This window comes from Chionomys nivalis, chromosome 8 (assembly GCF_950005125.1).
Source record: "Chionomys nivalis chromosome 8, mChiNiv1.1, whole genome shotgun sequence".
Classification (NCBI taxonomy): Eukaryota; Metazoa; Chordata; class Mammalia; order Rodentia; family Cricetidae; genus Chionomys; species Chionomys nivalis.
In genome coordinates, this window is record NC_080093.1 from 45,206,680 (window position 1) to 45,226,913 (window position 20,234).

A 20,234-nucleotide genomic window follows, 5' to 3' on the forward strand; every position below is an offset into this window, starting at 1 on the left:
GGAAAAGAAGTCAAAGTATCTTTATTTGCATATGATATGATAGTATAATAAGTGACCCTAAAAATTTCCTAAAGCTGATAGGCACTATCAGCAAAGTAGGTGAACACAAAATTAACCCCCCCCCCAAAAAAAATCAGTAGTCTTCCTATATACAAATGGACTGAGAAGAAAATCAGGGAAGCAATACCTTCCACCAAGGTATTTCAACTGTCTTGGGGCTAACTCTAAACAAGCAAGTAAAGGACTTGTATGATAAAAATTTTAGAACATTGAAGAAAGAAATTGAAGGAGATGTCAGATGACAGAAAGATCTCCCATGCTCATGGATTGTAAAAATAGCCATCCTACAAAAACAATCTACATATTCAATGCAACCTCCATCAAAATTCTAACTCAAATCATAGATCCAAAAGGACAATTTTCAGCTTTATACAGAAAAACACAAAAAAAACCCAAAAATAGCTAAAACAATAATAAATAATAAAATATCTGTTGGATGTATCACCATTCCTTATCTCGGAGAAAGACAAAATGATGGTAATAAAAAAGCTATAGCAATAAAGCTATAGTGATAAAAATAGCTACAAAGCTATAGTAATAAAAATAGCATAGCATTGGCACAAAAACAGAAATGCGGATTAATGAAATCCATTGGAGACTCAGACACAAATCCACACACCTGATTTTTGATAAAGAAGCTGGAAATACACACTGCAAAAAGAAAGCATCTTCAAAAAATGGTGCTGGTTAAACTGGATGTCCACATGTAGAAGAATGAAAGGCAACCAACTACGCAACACATTGAACATAGACAAGTTGAGCTGGTGCCGACATCGAACCTTCAACCCTACACTTTAATGTCTTTGGTACAGAAAAGTACTCTGCAGGCTGACAAAGGAGAAAAGTAAATACCACGCCAGCCACAAACCTTCTGATTGACAATGGTCCCTCTGTATGCAAGGTGTTCTTGGGCAATGGTGGCGCAAAGCTCGCGAGAGCTTCCATTGTTGATTAATCAATATTTGATTTGTCTTAAGGCCCACTTCACAAGATGAACCCCATACCCAACATTACTTGAGTAATCAAGAACCAGAACCTATGTAGCCCAGAGAACTAGAATAAAACATAATACCATATTTCTAATATATATATATATATATATATATATATATATATATATATATATGATTCCTAATGACATCCTGCTATATTCAGGGCCTTGCTTGGCCATCATCAGAGAAGCTTCTTCCTGCAGCAGATGGGAACAAATACAGAGACCCATAGCCAGACGTTATGCAGAGAGTGAGATATCTTGGAACAGTCGGTCATAAAAGGGATGTCTCCATCAAATCCCTCCCCTTGGGGGTCATGGAGCCCTGTGGAAGAGAAGACAGAAAAAAACTAATGAACAGACTCCACCCATTCCTCACCCAGTCCTGATGTATATTGTCCTTGGACCTCAGATAAAACTAAACAGTCTCTTGCCCGTGTAATATCTTATCCGGATGGACGCTCAGGCCTCTAGTTTCTCTATTTCCTTGTATGAATAAATGACTGTTCGGTACCAAGGTGCTTTGCTACCATCTGCTGGGTAATTGCTGTAAAGACAACAACAATTCATGAAGGGTGAAGAAAAGCATATAGTCTCTGAACTTTGGGGTGTTGCCCTGAACACTTATATGTGGTAGCACTCCAATTGTGTGTGTACATGAGTACACATGGGCACACAAAACAGAAAGATGAAATTACCATATTACCAAAGTTATAAAGGATTAGGGCACATGATTTGTACCATGTATTACTCTCCTTGTTTGACCCAACAAGAATGCATGAGAAAGTTGTGTGCATGATCTTGAAGATGCTTATTGTACCTATGTATGGTGATGGGAGAGAGAGGGAATATATAAGAGTTTTCCTGTGCTGTACAGAGCTTCGTGTATGCTTTCCTCATTCTATTCCTTGGAGAACTGCCTTCAAGTTGGCTGAATTCTGCAGACATAGAGGAAGACACTGAGCAGTTAAGCGAGTTACCTAGGATGAAACCTCATACATGTGGGTGATAGAACTGAGTGACTTCTGGGAGGGAAGGTGTGCATGCACTTGGTCTATAGGGTTAGATATCATGCTTATCTTCTTGATGTGGATACAATAAACATCACTGTTGACATAAACTTTAATCACATGCTTGGGCAGGGGGCATCAGGTGTCTGCAGTCTAAGTGTATTGATTTGAAAGAAAATGGTAGTAAATATAAGGTAAACGAATGGTGGTATATCTTAAAATGCCAGAAAAGAAGATCCACAGAGAAAGGCTCTAAGTGGGCCCTGAGGGTAACAGTCAAGATGTGGAAGTTATTAGAGCTGAGGAAGCTGGGGCAAGGCATGCAACGCTGCGCCCTTTGCAAGATCAGCAGAAAGAGGTTGGAGTGCAAGTTCCAAAAGGAGAAGATGTGATGCTGTCTGTCACATGTGTGGTTAGTCTGGGGCCAGTGGTGAAACCTAGGCCCAGCTGGGTGCTGTTTGTGCCCATTCAGTCACGGCAATTACCGATGTGCTGCAGGGTCCCTTCAGGTATCTTGCCGTCAGGGCTGGAGCATGCCTAGGACAACTGAGGAAGGCTGAATGATGAGATGGGACATCACAGTTATATATCTAGAGATTCTCTGTCAAAAGTATGGCCTGAAGACCCAGACCCAGAAAGCACCAATACTAGGGTTATTTTCTTCCTGGAATAGTAGAAAATAATAAAAATTAATTTATTTTTAATTTATGTGTAAATGTGTGCATGCCACGTGAGTGTAGATGCCCAGAAGCAGAAGAGAAGGTTACATCCTTCTGATCTAGATTTAAAGGCAGTTGTGAGCCACTTGATGCTGTACTGGGAATGAACTCTGGCCCTCTGTGAAAACAAGTGTCTTTAACTACTTAGCCACCCTCCCAACTCCTATTTTCTCCTATTTTAATAGTTGCATTCTTTTTTTTTTTTTTTTTTTTTTTTGGTTTTTTTCGAGACAGGGTTTCTCTGCAGCTTTGGAGCCAATAGTTGCATTCTTAATCTTTGTATGTCAGTTGCATATCTGGTATGGAGGACTATGGTCTATTATTTATATAGTCAATAAATGTTCAGTACCATCAGTGACTCTGAAAATTCTTGATGAATCTTTGATGAACCAGTAATCCATGTCCTTAATGGGATGTATATCTAGGAATGAGAGAAAAGGGAATGAATAAGATTGACGTTCTACGAAGCCAAAGAAGAATCTCCTTATTTATGTTAAGTCCTCTTATCCCAAGGTGGGCTGCCACTCTATTCTATCACCCAGCAAGGAACTGGGTAAATATTCACAGCCATCTTCAGCCTGAATGTTCCATACTCACCCTGGACTGGCACAGAATCAGGCGGCCCAGTCTGAAAGTGTTGACATTGTTTCTGGCCATTTAGCTCCATCAACCACAAAGGGTTGGGAAATGAGATTAGCAGGGTGTCAGACAGGAAATGGGAACAGTCTATGAGTACCAAAAGTCATAGTTGGAGACTGAGGAAATGGCTTAACAGAAAAAAATAGCTTGCCTTGAAAGCATGTCTCATTCTAGGAGCCCATGTTAAAAAACAGATAAAAAACATGGCAGATGTGGTGGCACATGCCTTCTTTAATACTGGCACTCTGGAGACACAAACAGGCAGATCTCTGAGTCTGGACCAGCCTGGGTTCAGCATAATAAGTTATAGGCCAGCCAAGGGCTATAAAAAAATGTAAAAAGACCAGGAATGATGGCACATGCTTGTAATCTCAGTGCTGGGGAGGCAGAGAGGGCCAGACCCCTGGGCTCAGTGGTCAGCCAGCCTAACATACTCGAGAAACTCCAGGCCATTAAGAGACTCAGTCTTAGGCTTTTACGGTCTAGTTTCTTGAGTTCTTTATATATTTTGGAAATCAGACCTTTGTCAGTTGCGGGGTTGGTGAAGATCTTCTCCCAGTCAGTGGGTTGCCTTTCTGTCTTAGTGACAGTGTCCTTTGTTTTACAGAAGCTTCTCAGTCTCAGGAGGTCCCATTTATTCAATGAGGCCCTTAATGTCTGTGCTGCTGGGGTTATACGTAGGAAGTGTTCTCCTGTGCCCATGTGTTGTAGAGTACTTCCCACTTTCTCTTCTATCAGGTTCAGTGTATTCGGACTGATATTGGGTCTTTAATCCATTTGGACTTAAGTTTTGTGCATGGTGATAGACATGGATCTATTTTCATTCTTCTACAGATTGACATCCAGTTTTGCCAGCACAATTTGTTGAAGATGCTCTCTTTTTTCCATTGTATACTTTTAGCTCCTTTATCAAAAATCAGGTGTTCATAGGTTTGTGTGTGCACCCACATACTGAGACAATGGGGATGTCCTTTCAGGAACTCACCAAGGCCAGCTGGACTGGGTCTGAAAAAGCATGGGATAACACCGGACTCACTGAACATAGCGGACAATGAGGACTGCTGAGAAGTCAAGAACAATTGGCACTGGGTTTTGATCCTACTGCACATACTGGCTTTGTGGGAGCCTAGGCTGCTTGGATGTTCACCTTAATAGACCTGGAAGGAGGTGGGAGGTCCTTGGACTCCCCACAGGGCAGGGAACCCTGACTGCTCTTAGGGCTGATGAGAGAGGTGGAGTTGATTGGGGGAGGGATATGGGAGGCGGTGGCGGGGAAGAGACAGAAGTCTTTAATAAATTAATTAATTAATTAAAAAAAAGAGACTCAGTCTTAAACAAAATGTATGTGAAAAGATTTTGAACCCCAATAAACCTCTCTGCCAATGCAATAATCCAAAATCAGACCAAATCAAAGCAATTTAGGAAAAGCCCAGGTTTATTGGATAACAATGCTCCCAGATGGCTTTCCAGCCCCCTAGAGAGGAGCCAGGAAAGGAAGACTGGAAAACCACGAGTTTGTTCTCTGGGTTGCTGTTTAAATTCCCTGTGGGAGTGGTCTTGAGCATCTCTGGGGAGGGGGTCATCACTTGGTGAGCTTTCTCAGGGTGGAGTCCAAACTGAGACAACTCCCAGAGGAGAGATTTGGGGATGGAACTTCCACCCAAACATTCCAAACTCTTTGGGTACAGGAGTGCTGGCTCAAGTCTGACTACTTTCTGCAGGCATGGGGCGATGTGAGGAAGGGCAGAGTTGGGAGTTGGTGGGCTCATGCTCAGTGGAAGGTATGGTAGGAGAAGCATCCAGTTAGCCATCATCCTGGAGACCTCAGGCGTCTGTTCTCTGAGGGAGATGAGAAGACAGGTTGTTAGGAGAAAAAATAGATTGTTAGTATCAGCCCTAGTAACACCAGGGCTACACACACACACACACACACACACACACACGCACACACACACACAGAGCAGTTTTTTGGGTTTTTTTTTTTTTTTTTTTTGAAATTCAGGATTTTATTAGCTATCCTGGGTTGTCTCGTATTTCTATATGAAGAATTGTGCTGGAATTTTGATGGGGATTGCACTGAATCAGTAAACTGCCTTTAGTAGGGTGACCATTTTCACAATATTAATCCTATTCATCTGCAAGCATGGGAGATCTTTCCATCTTCTGGATCTTCTTCAATTTCTTTCTTCAATGTCTGGAAAGATTGCACAAAGAAAAAATTAAAATTATCTCAAGTCCTTATGTACCGTTGTCATTAGAAATAATTCTCTTTTATAAACTTTTTACTTCCTTTCTTATTAATTCTGCAACAGTCAGACAAATTATTAACATCCATGCCTCATTCAGCAGATAAGACAGATTTAATGCAACCAATGTGCTTGCTTCACCCCACATAGAAATGCAGGGAATTGGTTGCAATAGGACCACAGTTCTTTGTTTCTTGAGAGACTTTTATTTTGTGTTTCTTTTTTCCCAAACCTCAAAATTCAGAAAGGGGAAGCAGAACAGTTTTTCATTTGCCAACTGCTTGTAATTACCACAAATTCACATCTTGAGTAATCATGAATACCTTCCGGGGAAATCACAGACTGCCTGAGTGTTGAAAGCAGACAGTGAAACTTCTGGGGGAAACAGCTGGTGGGAGGTTGAGCCAAGGAGCTCCCTGGACCTGAGTGAGCAGGCACAGGAACACAGACAGGGCTGTGAGGACAGGTAAGTGCTTTCAGTTGGGTTAGAACTCCTGGGGGAGATTGTGCTCGGGAGAGACAGGGAACTAGATTCGCATCCTGTCCTTTCTGTTCATCACCTGCATGAACTGGTGAGTCCGATGCCCTTTTATTATTATTATTATTTATTTTTATTCTTTTTTCATTAAAATTTCCACCTGCTCCCCATTTCCCATTTCCCTCCCCCTCCTCCCACATATTGCCCCCTCCCCCCACTCCCCTCCCCTATCCCCACTCCTCTTTTCCTCCCCCCACTCCATTCCCCCTCCCTCTCCATACTGAAGAGCAGTCCAAATTCCCTGCCCTTTTGGGGCCTCTTTTTCCTTACTTGCCAAAAAGCAAACCACCCTTAGATTTCACTTGAGATGTGAAGGGATGTCCTTCCACAGTTCCCGTATTTCCCCACTGTTATCACCCATTCTTACAAAACTTGTTCTCAGTGAAGACTGGGATTAAGCAAATGTTGAATTTGGAAACTATAATTATAACCTAATATTGTAACACAGAAAAGTATTGCGCAGAGCTGCTTGCCTGAATAGTAGGAATTTCTTGAACCTTTTTCAAAAGCTCTGGTCTACTTCTACTTCACCTTGTTATAATGAAGGACAAAGCATCCTCTCCATTGCTGGATTGGAAGAAATGGTGTCAGTCAGGAGACACAAAAAACTCAAAAAAAAAAAAAGAAAGAAAAAGAAAAGAAACCTTGCATTATGTAGAGTTGTTCCTAAAATAACTTTACATATCCAAATTTAAATGCAATAGCTTAAGTTCTGTAAAAACAAAACAAAAAAAAAACAACAAAAAAAACTCTACATGCTATCATAAGGATATAATTTAGTAGATAAAATAAGCATAAATTGTACAATATTTCAAAGTACACAGATGTTTCTTTCAGCATTGATCATGGCAGTAAAAAAAGAAACAACCAAAATGTTCAAGAACATGTGTCAGGTTTAATGAATCTAGAAATATGCATTCATTTGGGATTTTCAGAGTTAAACTCTGCTTACATAATCGTAGCATTCTTACCACAGAAGTGTGCAGTTCAGGGGCATCAAGGCCATCCGTGTTTTGACACCCTCACCACCATCCAACTCCAGAACTTGGTTATCTTTACAAAGTGGAACCATAACCACTAAACAGCTGCACCTCGGTCCTTCCCGAGCCCTTGGCAGCTGCCATTCCACTCTCCACTAAGCTGAGTAGTCAGGGAACCTTGTAAGTTGAACCACACAGCATCTGAAATTCTCTACCTGACCAACTTCATTGATTTTGTTTTTGAGGTTCATCTATGTCATATGTCAGAATATGGCATATGTCAGAATCTAGCATTTGGCTTTTATACTTAAGTCTCTTATACTAATTTGTCAAAGATGTCTACTGACGAACCAGTAAAAAGAAGTTCTGAATGCATGGAATGACCGTTTGTACAGTGTTATGATTTGGGTAAAATCACACATAAAGAGGAGGAATATTTTCTTTTTATTTACTTCTTTCCTTCCTTATTTGTTTGCTTATTTATTTGGTTTTTTGAGACAGGGTTTCTCTGTAGGCTTGGAGTCTCTCCTGGAACTAGTTCTTATAGACCAGGCTGACCTCTAACTTAGAGAGATCTGCCTGCTTTTGCCTCCCAAGTTCTGGGATTGAAGGAGTGTGCAAACTTTATTTTTATGTTCTTAAGAAAAATAAATCAATTTTAAAATAACAGAAAATAAAGGGACAGAACATTGACAGGCTAGAGAGAATCAACCAGGCTTCCAGTTCCTAACATAGCTCTTAGAATAATGGATAAGATAGAGTTCTTGGATATGAAACCTGGAAAACCCAGGAAAGAAATCAGAACCAGGGAGATTGGTTATTAAGCTTGACTGGAAGGGATTATTTGATGTTTTCAACAACAAAAGTCAAGTCAAAATCCAGGTTTCCCAATATGGGAGCAGTTCTGGAAAGAAACTTTTAACACACTTCCCCAGGATCACAGCCATTCCTAGGAGCAGACTGTGAACTCGTGAGTGACAGCCAGTGCTCCAGGTACAAACAGCATTTGACATCCATTGCAGTGCTGTCCCTATCTCCCCCAGTAGAAACAAGATTCTGGGGTTCATTTTGGTACTGTTGATCTGGTAGAGCACTGTTTTCTTCTGGAGTGGAACTGTTAATATTGGGAATGAAGATGCTAGGTGAAAATATCACATAGAGGAGATTATTGTCACACAGAGGAAAATATTGCAAGCTCCTGAGCCCAGTAGACGCAGCCCAGGTACACGCAAGTTAGGCAAACAACAAACTAACGATAATTATATTTGCTATTTGCTACAGTGTATTGTTAAACACATGCGATGCAGCAGGTAAGTGCTTTTGGTAACTTTCAACTTATTAGTTCTGAGTTACTAATATATGAAATGTACTTAACATCTAGAATGTGAGATCCTTAGAAGGATTAAGACCTTTGGTGCTCAGGTGCCTGGAATTCAACATGAGTTTTTTAAAAAGTGATGCAATTCTGGATTAGGCTTGTTCTTTTTGTAGACAGAAAAGTACTCACCCAGTAATTTAATGGAGAGAGAATGAATAGTGGGGGATTAGACAGCATAAACAGCTTCAGAGAGGGGGGTACTATAGCGGAAGCAGGGGCACATGAGGTAGAGAAAGGGAGCTGAAAGCAAAGGCTTGTGGGACGGGCGTGAGGCGAGTCCACTCAGGACTGCAGATTAAATTATGCTTGGATTACTAAGCTCCAAATTGTGGGGTGCCTTGAAATGTTTGCGATTTTCCCCACTAGCGTGTTTCTTTTTCATCATGGATGAAATGCAGCAAGGAAGCTAACTCTCCTATGTTCCCCCTGAAACTCGGTTCCAGTTCTGTTTGTAGAAAGCAAGCCAGGCTCTGGTCATCATACCCTGAATGTACCTACTTCTCATAGGAAGAAAAACCACCCTTCTTCGCTCCCTACAGTCTCTGGTGCCTGTGAGTGTCTGTCAGTCCAGCCCTAGGAACTGATGAGTTTAGTGCCTCTTCTAGCATCGACAGCATCACGCTCCTGCAGCTTGGCATCAAGAGCGTTTGGGGACCTGCCTTCCAATGGACATCGTTATTCACAAAAGAAAGGAAGCTGGACGCACGGACCAGAAAGATGATGACGTGCTGGTTGCTGTGCCTAAGGAAGCCACAGTTCTTGGGGTAAGTCCATCTTGTTAGGAGGAGAACACAAAGAGATAATAAGATTGTGTCCAGACGACAGAGCTATAGTGGGTTGGGGAGAATCCTTGACTTGTTCCCGGTTGACTCCACAAGCTAACCACACTGTGAAATGTAACTGTTTCAGAAACTGTACTCTCTTAGGGTTTCCATTTAATTAAATAATTAAAAATTAAAACTACTTGTGCCTTTTTCACCAGAACACTGCATAATTAAGAACTTAGTTTCTTCTCGTTTGCCTTTAGTGTAGGTAAGTTCTGCCCTGCTATAGGTCCAAAGCAGTTTCTTTATTCATTAACGGTAATCACAGCACACAGAGGGAAATCCCACATCAAGAGAGCATGGCATTTGTCTTTTCCCTCTCATTGTTTTATCTTCCATCTCTTTGATCACTTCCCCTCCCCAGTAGTGCCTCTTCTATTCCCATGTTTACGTATATATGTATATATTTAAATGTATATTTTTCATAGTAGAGAAAACACAGAAATTGTCTTCCTGAGCTTGTCTTATTTTATTTAGTATGACAATCCTTCATTCCTCCCATTTCACAATAAAGGACATTATTTTACTCTCCTTCATGGTTGAATAAAACTACATTGTGTATAAAGAACATGTTGTGTTTTTCTGCTGATGGACGTCTAACTGGTCCCATGCCTTGGCTATTGTGTAACACTGAGCTTGGATGTGCAGGCCTCTCTGTGGTGTGCTGACTTTGACTCCCTTGGGGATATACCCAGGAGGCAGTGTCTGGATCATATGCTGCCTCTAATTTAGTTTCAGCTGTTTGAGGAAGCATCACGTTGATTTCCTCGGGGGACACATTGGTTTATATTCCCAGCAGCGTTTAGCTGTTCCTCTTTCCTCGCATCTTCATCAGATGTTAGATCGTTTGCTTTCCTGATGATGGCGGGTCTGACTGGATTGAGAAGGCATCTGAAAGCAGCTTTTATTTCCATCCCTCTAATTAGTCATTAGGATGCTGCGTCTCCTCTAAATATTTGTAGTCTATCTTTATTCCTTCTTTTGAGAATTATGTATTCAGTTCACAAGCCTATTAGTTGGTTGCCTTGGTTTTCTTAGTGGTTAACTTGGGGGCTTTCCACAGAATCTATAGTCATCAATGGCTTCCTTCCATTTTCAGACTCTCCCTTCACTCTCATGTTTGTTTCCACTGCTAGGCCGAAGTTTCATCATTCCGTGCAATCTTATCGGTTATTCCCATTGTTATCTGAATTACTGGGCTTCTTTTCATAAAATCCTTTCATCTTGAAGTGTGTTCCTGACGTTTGACTCTAGCAGCTGCTGGGCTTCAGATTTTACCCTGGCATATTTGCTCTATTCTGAATTATTTTTGTGCAAGTGAGAGATGGGGATCTAGCTTTATTCTCTGACATGTGGGTTTCCAGTTTCCCCAGTGCCATTTGGTGAAGACAACACCTTTGACAAATATTAGGTGGCTATAACCATGTGTGTTCTCTCTCCCGGATCCTGTTGTATTCCAATGTCTCCCATCTATTTAATCACAAATCTCCATCCCTGATGGGCCCCATCCTTGATAACACGCTCTTGTAATTCTCCACCCCGGTTGCCATGGAGCTTGTCTTCACATGGCACATGTAAGATGGAAGGGTCCACCAGAGTGGCTGTCATTTACTTCATGCCTGCCTCTTGGTCTATGGGTGTTCGATGATGAATTGTGGTAATAGATGACATCTCTTATTTTGGGGTTATGTTGTCTGTGTGTGAATCACAATATATATCCAGCCTTGAATAGAAGTACAGATTCTCATTCAAACTGGAAAGGCCAAACAAGGTTCCTGGTCTTTTGCCATTTGTGCAAGTTTGTACAACTTAACTCCCTCGTGTTCCTCGTCAGTAACACAGATGTCACGAATACTGCTGAGAATGCGGGCACCTTAAACATGTAAACTAGCCTGACATCTGGTGCTGTGACAATCACATGAGTTTTAAATTCAAATGACAGATAAAAAAGGATGAGTGACAGCACTAGACATATTACTCTCAGCGGCTCTCAGTTGAAGCTGAGGCCTACACTGACACTTCTCCGTATTCACCTGGTTAAACTCCAGTCCATACAACTTTTCCCAGTGACTTTACAAAACATGAAATGTTTTTTGAAGAAGATTTTGAAGTAATATGACTTTTGCAAATCATTTCCTGAGTTCAATAAGCCCTCCAAAAAAATAAAACAGGTAAATTTTGGATTTTTCTCTTAGAAAAGACTTATTTGTTCCTTGAGTATTCCCCCTTTTAATACAGAAAATCATAACATGTTATACACTCCTTATAAGTCAGTTTGTACTCAAATAATCCTTTGCATCTACTTAAAGCATGTTCTAGAACCCCCTGTCTTGTCTGCTGCAGACCATCCAGATACTGTGCGCCCTGACGATTGCAAGCTTTGGGGGCATTTTTGTGTCAGCTTCCTACTCTTCCTACATCAACCCAGCAGCCTTCACCACTTTGATGTTCGGGTACCCATTTTTTGGATCCCTGTGTGTAAGTAAAGTACGATCTCCAAAGGTGTTTATACTTCTTAAATATACACCAGGCACTCAGTGATAAAAATAGCTTCCTCTTCGAGAGGAAAGGATGCAGGAGGAGGCCATCTCAATGCTCCTGTCTCACGCCCTGTCTCTCCCATTCAAAAGTCAGTATCTTATGAGTGGTCTCATTAGAACAGGAGGCAGGGGGAGAAGACAACGCACTGGGTGTATCGGCACATTTCCTATCACACACCACATCCTCTTAGACAAAAGGAATATTATTGACATCCCTCTTTGAGGTTTTGAAGCGGCCATTGGTTTCTAGCCAATAGAAAAGTAATTCACTTCTCAGGTAGAGTGAGCAATACTGACCTGGAACCTCTATCAGACACCACAGTGCCTTGTCATTATCTCAGTAATGACAAGATCGTTCATGGGAAACGGGCATTCTTCTACTTGCAGTAACCCTGAACATCTACAGACTTCTTGGGCTTCTTGTCAGATAATGGCTCACGGGCAAGGATCTTATTTCAGGGTAGCTAAACCCAATGTATACCTCCTACCAATCATCATTTCTCTTCAATAGAGAATCTTGTAAAACTGAGGGAAAGGGGAACATTCTTGGAAGATGAATTATACAAAGGGATTTTAGTGACCATGGTCCCTGCATGGGTACAATTACACAGTGTGTGAGAATGCCTGTTTCTGTCCCCAAAGATCAATTTGTCATGGAGTTCATTGTATAACCGTGGTGGCAGCCCCCACATTTCATTAGCGAATCTACTACTAGTAGATTCATTTTTGACACTCATTTTCTGTGACTACACAATACTCACGCCACAAGCATAATCTGTGTTCCAGCCTCCCAGACCACCCACCTCTGCTTGCTGGGCTCCTAGTACCACTGTGATCAAGTACTGCCTTCTCAGTGGCCACAAGCAAGGCTTCATGTCATATCTTGTTTTCCTGATTTCTTAAACTCTGGGTGATACTCATCCCATCTACACCAACAGCTTCACCTCCATATTTATCTGTCCCTTGTTACATGAGAGGCTCATTCCTAGGTGCTTCTGCTGCCCTCCTAGTCTTCATATTGTCGTAACCTCCCCTTTCAATATTAGTGGTATCTGCCAGGCGTTGGTTGTATCTTGCCTGCAGCAACTGCTGCTTCCCAATAACATAAACCCAACTTTCCTGAGAAGATGAAGATATGAAGCTTCCCTGGTAATATGGACTCGTCATTTCTGCCGGGTTGTCCCCCTAGACGTTTCCCATTGCTTTTTGCGAGTGATCTGAAAGCAGCTTAGGCCAACTCTTTCTTTTCTCTCTCTTTCTGAACAGTTTGCCTTTGTTGGATCTCTCTCAATAATCTCCGGGAAAATCTCAATCAAACCCTTTGTAAGTATAAAGATCATCAATCTCTAGTTGGTTGTAATAGTTGAAACCACATAGTTAATTGTTCTTGTTCCAACCCTCCAACACACAGTTTGGGGAAACAAAGCTCAGAACAGGTTAGGGAGTATATATTCTTCAGCTGGCCCACTGACACACCTGGGACATCACTTCTGAGTGAACATGTTCATTTTCCACATATGACGGGAGGGAAACTGGAATCCAGAGTAGAAAGGGACTTGCCTGGTCACACATGCAGAGAGATGGGAGTCATTTCCTGATTCCAAGCTCAGAATTGTGACCCCACCCAGTGCTGGGAACTCTCCAACCACCCCACAACCCCTGGGCTTATACTGTGGCTTCAGCCACCAGGAGCAGGTGCCAGCACCTAAGCCACCTTTGTGTTCTCAGCCATAGCTGGCCGGACCCTTTGGCTTCTGGAGTCAGGGTGTACCTTTCCCACCTGGGTGGGCATGTGGCCAGAAGTAGGAAAGGCTGCTGCCGACAGGAGCAGCAGTGTTACTGCTTCCTCTTACTGTGTTTTCAAGGCTACTACCTGCTCCTTGTGTTGTTTGTGGGTGGGCATAGCTAGAATCACAGGGACTAAACTCATGCACCAATACTTCTTGCCCTTTCTTGGGCGGAAAAAGGAGGTGCACATTTGTTAGCTGTTTGTCAGATGAAAGTGTATTCTCTTCCCTTAGACCTGATCACCGTGTAGGGTCTGTATTAAAGGGTCTCAGGATTACAAAGGTGGAGAGCCACTGCTTTAGGGTATTCAAGCTCTTCAGTTTGCTTTCACTATTCTCTAAAGCTGCTTCAATATGTGAGGTAAAGGTATAGTCTGGGTTCTCCAGAGGATGCCAAAGGCCATAGTTTAGGAGGTCTTCAAAGGAAAGTTCTAAGAGCATTGGGGAAGTCAGTGGAGATCCTGGCAGCAGGCTGAGGAGTCTCAGCTTGGCATTCAGTGTCATAGAGAGTCAGGAAGCCAGACTGTGAGGAGCTGCTCACATTATCCCATTGAAGACACATTTTCTGACTGTCTCATGTGAAAAACTGCAGAGTGCTGAGCAATACAAGGACAAATTATCCATAGACTGTCTGATGAGAGGTCAGATTCTATTAGAAACAACTCTGGGAAGGGCCATTGCAGTATAATAGGCAGAGGGAACAGAGCCTCCTACACTAAGCTGGTGATGAAAATCCAACACAGAATCTCTCTTCCAGGCACTGAGCAGCCTGGCCTCCAATGCGGCAAGCTCTGTTGTTGCTGCCATTGGCCTCTTCCTCCTCACCCATAACCTCATAGCCCTGGGGACTGCCTCTCCACGTTGCAGTCCAGAAAAGAGATTTCTGGCCTTATTTCTTTATTCGGAATCCCACTATTGGATGAATGAAGACAAGAACTGTCTCCTCGCTTATGTCAGTGCCATGGTAAGCGATTCCAGACTAAATATCTTGGCATGGGAAACCCCAGTTTCTCCCCTTTCAGTAATTTCTGCTTTTTCAGCAATCTCTGGTTTTGTTGGTTTGACTGTTTGGGGCAGACAGGAAAAAAAATCGAGTGTGACAGAAAGTTAGCAGATTGTGTTGGGAGGATGCAGGAAGCATGGTGGAAAGAGGGGAAGAAGGTGAAGAATGAAGAAAATACAATGGAGAGCTTTAAATCACAATAGGCAATGCTAGTCTTTCTTATGCGTGTTGAACTTGAACTTGGGAAGCTGTTTATGGGTTGTTGTCTGGAGTTGGAAAGCTCCACCCTTTAGAGATGTGTGCCTTTGGTCACATGTATTCTGAGAGTTGGAGCACGTGCTTAATTTCCTCAAGTGCACATCTGCTCAGGACTGGCAAAGAAGGACGGGTAGAAGGCAGTTGACCAGTAGATGTGGCTCCTATGAAAAACACCAGTGTTCCTGGGCAGAATTTTCTTGTCACCTTTCATCCAAATTTGACCACCTATTGATAGTGACAAGCTTTACTGAGTCCATTTTCTAAATGTAGCGTAATAGTATCTAAACCATAATAAGGAGTCTTTTAAAGATGAAGATTGTTCCTTTATGACTTCTCCAAGCGGGAGCAATGAGTGACCAAGCCAACATCTTTCATTCCCTTGTGTCCATCTGACTTAGGAGTCTTGGAGAATGTCTTTGGACTCACGTGCCTCTGAGCCTGGCCATGTGAGTAGATCAAAAGTGTTGACCTGGGACCTTGAGGAAGTGAAAGAGCAGAGACTTATTTGGTTAGAAGTGAGCATGAGAAAGCCCAGGAGGTCACACTGCAAGACGAACAGGGTAAAGCAATGAGAGAAGTGTCCTCCCATTGTGATACTGGGCGGTTGTTTTAATTAAGATTAATGTCAGTACATCAGGTTGTTTCCTACTCTCATGTAAGGAGAGCCAAAAAGAACTTCCACAACATCAGAAAAGATGCAGCAAGGCAGAGTAAACCAACTTCAAAGGGATAGTAATATTTAATAAAAACAGCATTAACCTAAACAGAAGTAACAGAGTGTGTGTGTGTGTGTGTGTGTGTGCTTAAAACTGGAAGAAAATAAAAAGGAGCTTGAGGAAGAAAGAAATAAAGATGGCGTAGGTTGCAGAAGCTAATTAGGATTCTAAAGTCAAATCATCAAAGCAGAAAACTGGGGGAGTCTGCACAGAAACAGGAACTAGAGTCGAGGACTGTTAGTACCCAGGTAAGGGTTTGGGGTTGTCAATCTCATCGGCACACACCAAGAGCCCTACAAATGTATTAGAAATAGAGATTGAAAGTCATTTGACTTGTGACGTCGGACTAGGAAATGGTACTCAGTGCCCCCGGAAGTTTCACGCATCCCTGCCCTCAGCTCGCTCAACCCTGTGCAGATGGCAATCTAAACCCACAGTTCCACAGACACCAGGCGGGGAGGGATGGGGGTTTCTAATAAAGGGATTTTAAAACTGCTTCTGTATCCCTAGTATTCCTCAGGTCCTTACAAAATCAGACATAAAGTAGCTGTCTAGGGACATAGCAATAATCCCCACTTATAAGAATCTTACATATTGAAGACACACACTAGTTCCGTCACCATCACATATGCACTTAAACTGTGTAATGATAAACAAGAGAAACGTGCGGGAAACACTCAGTCCTGTTGAATGCTGTAAGAAAGCAGGCTGAGCAAGCCAATAAGCAATGTCCCTCCGTGGCCTCTGCTTCAGCTCCTGCCTCCAGGCTCCTTCCCTGAGTTCCTGCCTTGACTTCCCTCAATGACGCTACCTGGAAGGGTAAACTGAAATTAACCATTTTCTCTCTAAGGCACTTTTGGTCATGGTGTTTTATAACTGTAACAGAAACCCTGACTAGGACAAAACCAAAACATGAGCCAAGGACAGTATGATAAAAAGGACCGGGGGAGCTGATAAATAGAAACCATGACTAGAAATGTCAAAATCTTAGCAATTAAAAGCTGAGAGCAGTGAAAGCAGATTTGATGCACCTGAGGAAATATCTCATGAGTTCATATCAAATTTGAGAAATGGGAGTGACACAGACCCTGGAGTGACAGGAAACATGGAATAAGCTCTCATAGAAAAGTGTGGGGGAGAAAGACTATGAAGAAACAATTACCGGAGGAATTTTCAGAATCGGAGCCATGAAATTGCGCGCTGAAGGAACCCAGGGAAGACCCTACAGGGCAAGTAAATCTGAATCCACACCTGAAAATGGGCTGAGTGAAAAGTACCAAGGACAAACAAAATGGGGAAGACCAGCAGAGCTGATGGCCAGTCACTCTTCTTTCTCATCTCTTTCTGATCACTAAGAAATCTGAATGAAAAAGTAGAGAGGAGGATTGAGCCATGGTCTCTGCTCCTTCTTGTCTCCATTGCTGAGGGCTTCAATGACCCGCCCTGCCCCACCCCACCCCCTCTCAGTAGGGCCCGAAGGCTTTGTGTGGGGTCTCACCCAGGCCTGTGCTGCTTTTCAGAGTGGGCTGGCGTTGATGCTCATCTTCACTGTGATGGAGTTTTTGCTAGCCGCGTACAGTTCTGTCTTTTGGTGGAAGCAAGTCTATTCCAACAAGTCTGGGGTAAGTACCTTGATATCTCTGAGACACTTGCTGTGTTCCCACTCTAAGCTGCAATGATACAAGCTCAAAGGATCGGATAGAAAGTGACTTTAATAATGAAAATAAGTGTTCACTGAATGATCACCTGGTATCAGATGCAACACATTCCTGATTAATCTTATTAAATATAAACCCGGAATCAGATATTATGGTAAATGCTGAAAGATCAGAGAAGTAAAGGAGCCAGCCACTAGAGAGACTTTTTACCTCTACTGAATCCCAGACCAAAGAGGGCAAGATCCTGTCTCTAGTAATCCTCAAATTGAATGCCTTGAGCTCACGTCTCCTCCCGCCTTATATTCTTCTCTCTGCCCAGCCATATCCCTTTCTGTCTCCACCTCCCTAGTGTTGGGATTAAAGGCCTGTGGCTCTCAAGTACTGGGATTAAAGGTGTGTGCCACCACTGCCTGGCCTCTATGGCTAACTAGTGTGACTAGCTCCACACTCTGATCTTCAGGCAAATTTTATTTGTTAAATCACAAACAAAATATCAACACAATCAGATAGTGCCTACAGGATAGCAGCGCTGATAGAGAGTCCCACCCCATGAAACTAGCTGGTTCTAGAAGTTAGCTCACAAAATTTCATGAATGAACCAGAACTTATAAAAACTACATGGGGAAGTATGAAAGTTTATCCAGCCTTGTTCTTATTGTGGACACTGACCTTGTCTCCATGGCCAAGCCCTGATTAATGCAATTTTACCAAGACGTTACTATTTTGTTTGTTTTTCTCCTCTTTCCCTTGCTTCCTCTTAGCCTTTTATGTTATAATTTCAAACTGTTTTCATTTCTCCTAAATGCTACACGATAGAAAATGTTATAATTTGAAGGAATTATGATTCAACATCGAAGTTACTATAAAGCAACAAGATGAGAAAATGGAAAGTGAAATTTGCTTAATATTGTAGCAATTACATATTATGATAAAGTTGCAAAAGTACTGCTATAAAATATTACTATTATATGTACTATATTATTGTATTTGAGGGAAATAAATGAAAACATTTTAAACCCTGCTCTGAAAATCAAAATGTTACAATCCTTCCAGAGTACGTGTTTCATGCCTGAGTCACAAGATCAACTTGTCAAAAGCAGTTCGTTGAAGCCATGAGGAAGAAACACAGCAGAAGAAGGAAGAAAACCGGCACTCATGGCAGAGCACAGCTGGACGTTCCTGAAATCTCAGCCTTGGGAGATCCAAATAAACCTCGGAAGAAAAGCTTTCCTGTCGTGCTTTCATTATAAGCCACTTCATCTCCACTGGAAATCATTTCCTCAAAGTCCCATCAGCAAGATTCTAGGGCCCAATATTCCACAATGACCACAGACTTCATAACTTCTCCAAAGAGAGCGCAGGAGAAAGTGTGCAGTCCTGTAGTGATGGATGCTGGTGAGGTCTTGCAGCTGGACAGGCTCCTTCTCTGTGCTGCTTGCACATTCCTGTTGCTTAAATATTAGACATTATGCATTCTTAAATCATCTGACATCTTTTGGAAATGTCAGTCTGTGCAAGGACCTGGGTTTGATTCCCAGCAATGAAAAATAATAATAGATCATAGCCAGGCATGATGGTTCACACCTGTAACCCCAGGGTTTGAGAGGCTGAAGCAGAAGGATTGCCCTGAGTTCAAGGTCAGTTTGGGTACAGAGTGAGACTCTGTTGCAAGACAATGACTTATTTCTGTCTCACTTAATGACTTCACATATATTAGGAATGGGTATTGAATGTAGGACCTTGCACACACTAAGAAAGAACTCTACTACTGAGTTAGAGACCCAACATATTGGCTTTATTTTTTTATTTGAATCTGAAGACTATAATGAATCATGGTATACTCTCTCATCTAAATACTAGACTGAATAAGACATTGGATGTAGAAAAGCAATAGCAACTTCAATCCTGGATTGGAAAAAATCAACATTGCTCACCCAAGAAAGAGAACTTCCAATATTGCTCCCCAGAAACAAATGTGTAACTGAAATAAATATGTAAGGTTTCCAAATAAACTACGGAAATACGTAAGAGCGTAGATCATTCCCCTACATACCTGAGAGCAATAAAAAAGACAACTAAAATCTATAAAGAACTCAGAAAGCAGAGTGCAAAGAGAGCTGATCTCTTTTTCTTGGATTCATTTTTTAACAAGTGTGTGTGTGCACCCACACGTGTGTACATATGTGTATATGAATGCATGTGCCTCAGAGACCAGAAGTGTCAGATGCCCCTTAGGCAGTTATGAGTTACCAGATATCAGTGCTAGGAACTGAGCTCCAGCCCTCCGAAAGAGCAGTGCACCCTTTTATTGTCTGTCTTTCTCTCTGAAAGAGCAGTGCACCCCTTTATTGTCTTTCTTTCCCTCTGAAAGAGTGTGCCCCTTTATTGTCTTTCTTTCCCTCTGAAAGAGCAGTGCACCCCTTTATTGTCTTTCCCTCTGAAAGAGCAGTGCACTCCTTTACTGCCTTTTCCTCATCATTGCCATTACCACCATCATTTCATACATTCTAATTCAAATATAATGGCATGGGTGATGACAATGAGGGCAGGCTGGCGGGATGACCAGCTACCACCCAGGTGCAGAACCAGGCCTATGAGTTAGCCCACCCCAATATCCACCTCACCTATGGACTGCTGGAGCATGTGAAGGGGCCAGGCCTACAGATCCAAAACATCAGGATCTCTACCACACAGGACAACAAAAGGATTTCCAAGAGGAGTCCCAGTGAAGGTCCAGTGTCAATAGTGTAGCAGAAGCCAGAGGCTTTGAACCAGATCCTTGACTCATTGCAATGAGTCAAGTAATGACATATGGACTGAAGGGTACACTGTGACACACTACAGTGTCCACACTGAGAATTTGTTTGTTTTTGTTTTTTTCTTTTTA

The 20,234-nt window shown here is 42.2% G+C and overlaps 1 protein-coding gene across 2 annotated transcripts; it reads left to right on the forward strand.

Moving 5' to 3' along the window:
- Positions 1-6,007: 6,007 nt before the first annotated feature.
- On the forward strand, positions 6,008-18,555 carry Ms4a7 (membrane spanning 4-domains A7). 2 transcript variants are annotated; one of them, XM_057779375.1, is made up of 7 exons: positions 6,008-6,237; positions 9,167-9,325; positions 11,729-11,863; positions 13,192-13,248; positions 14,470-14,676; positions 17,210-17,311; positions 18,401-18,555. In XM_057779375.1, the coding sequence occupies exons 2-7, from the start codon at positions 9,227-9,229 to the stop codon at positions 18,461-18,463; spliced, it is 663 nt and encodes a 220-aa protein (XP_057635358.1). In that variant the 5' UTR covers positions 6,008-6,237; positions 9,167-9,226; the 3' UTR covers positions 18,464-18,555. The 2 variants fall into 2 exon arrangements, with proteins under 2 accessions (XP_057635358.1, XP_057635357.1); XM_057779374.1 differs by having other exon boundaries at positions 6,008-6,131.
- The last annotated feature ends 1,679 nt before the right edge of the window (positions 18,556-20,234 follow it).

Bases quoted from the DNA above. Each gene is read 5' to 3' on its own strand.
- Ms4a7 (XM_057779375.1), top strand. From the start codon at position 9,227: ATGGACATCGTTATTCACAAAAGAAAGGAAGCTGGACGCACGGACCAG. The intron at 9,326-11,728 runs GTAAGTCCATCT...TGTCTGCTGCAG, and splicing joins AGGAAGCCACAGTTCTTGGG to ACCATCCAGATACTGTGCGC. The intron at 13,249-14,469 runs GTAAGTATAAAG...TCTCTCTTCCAG, and splicing joins AAATCTCAATCAAACCCTTT to GCACTGAGCAGCCTGGCCTC.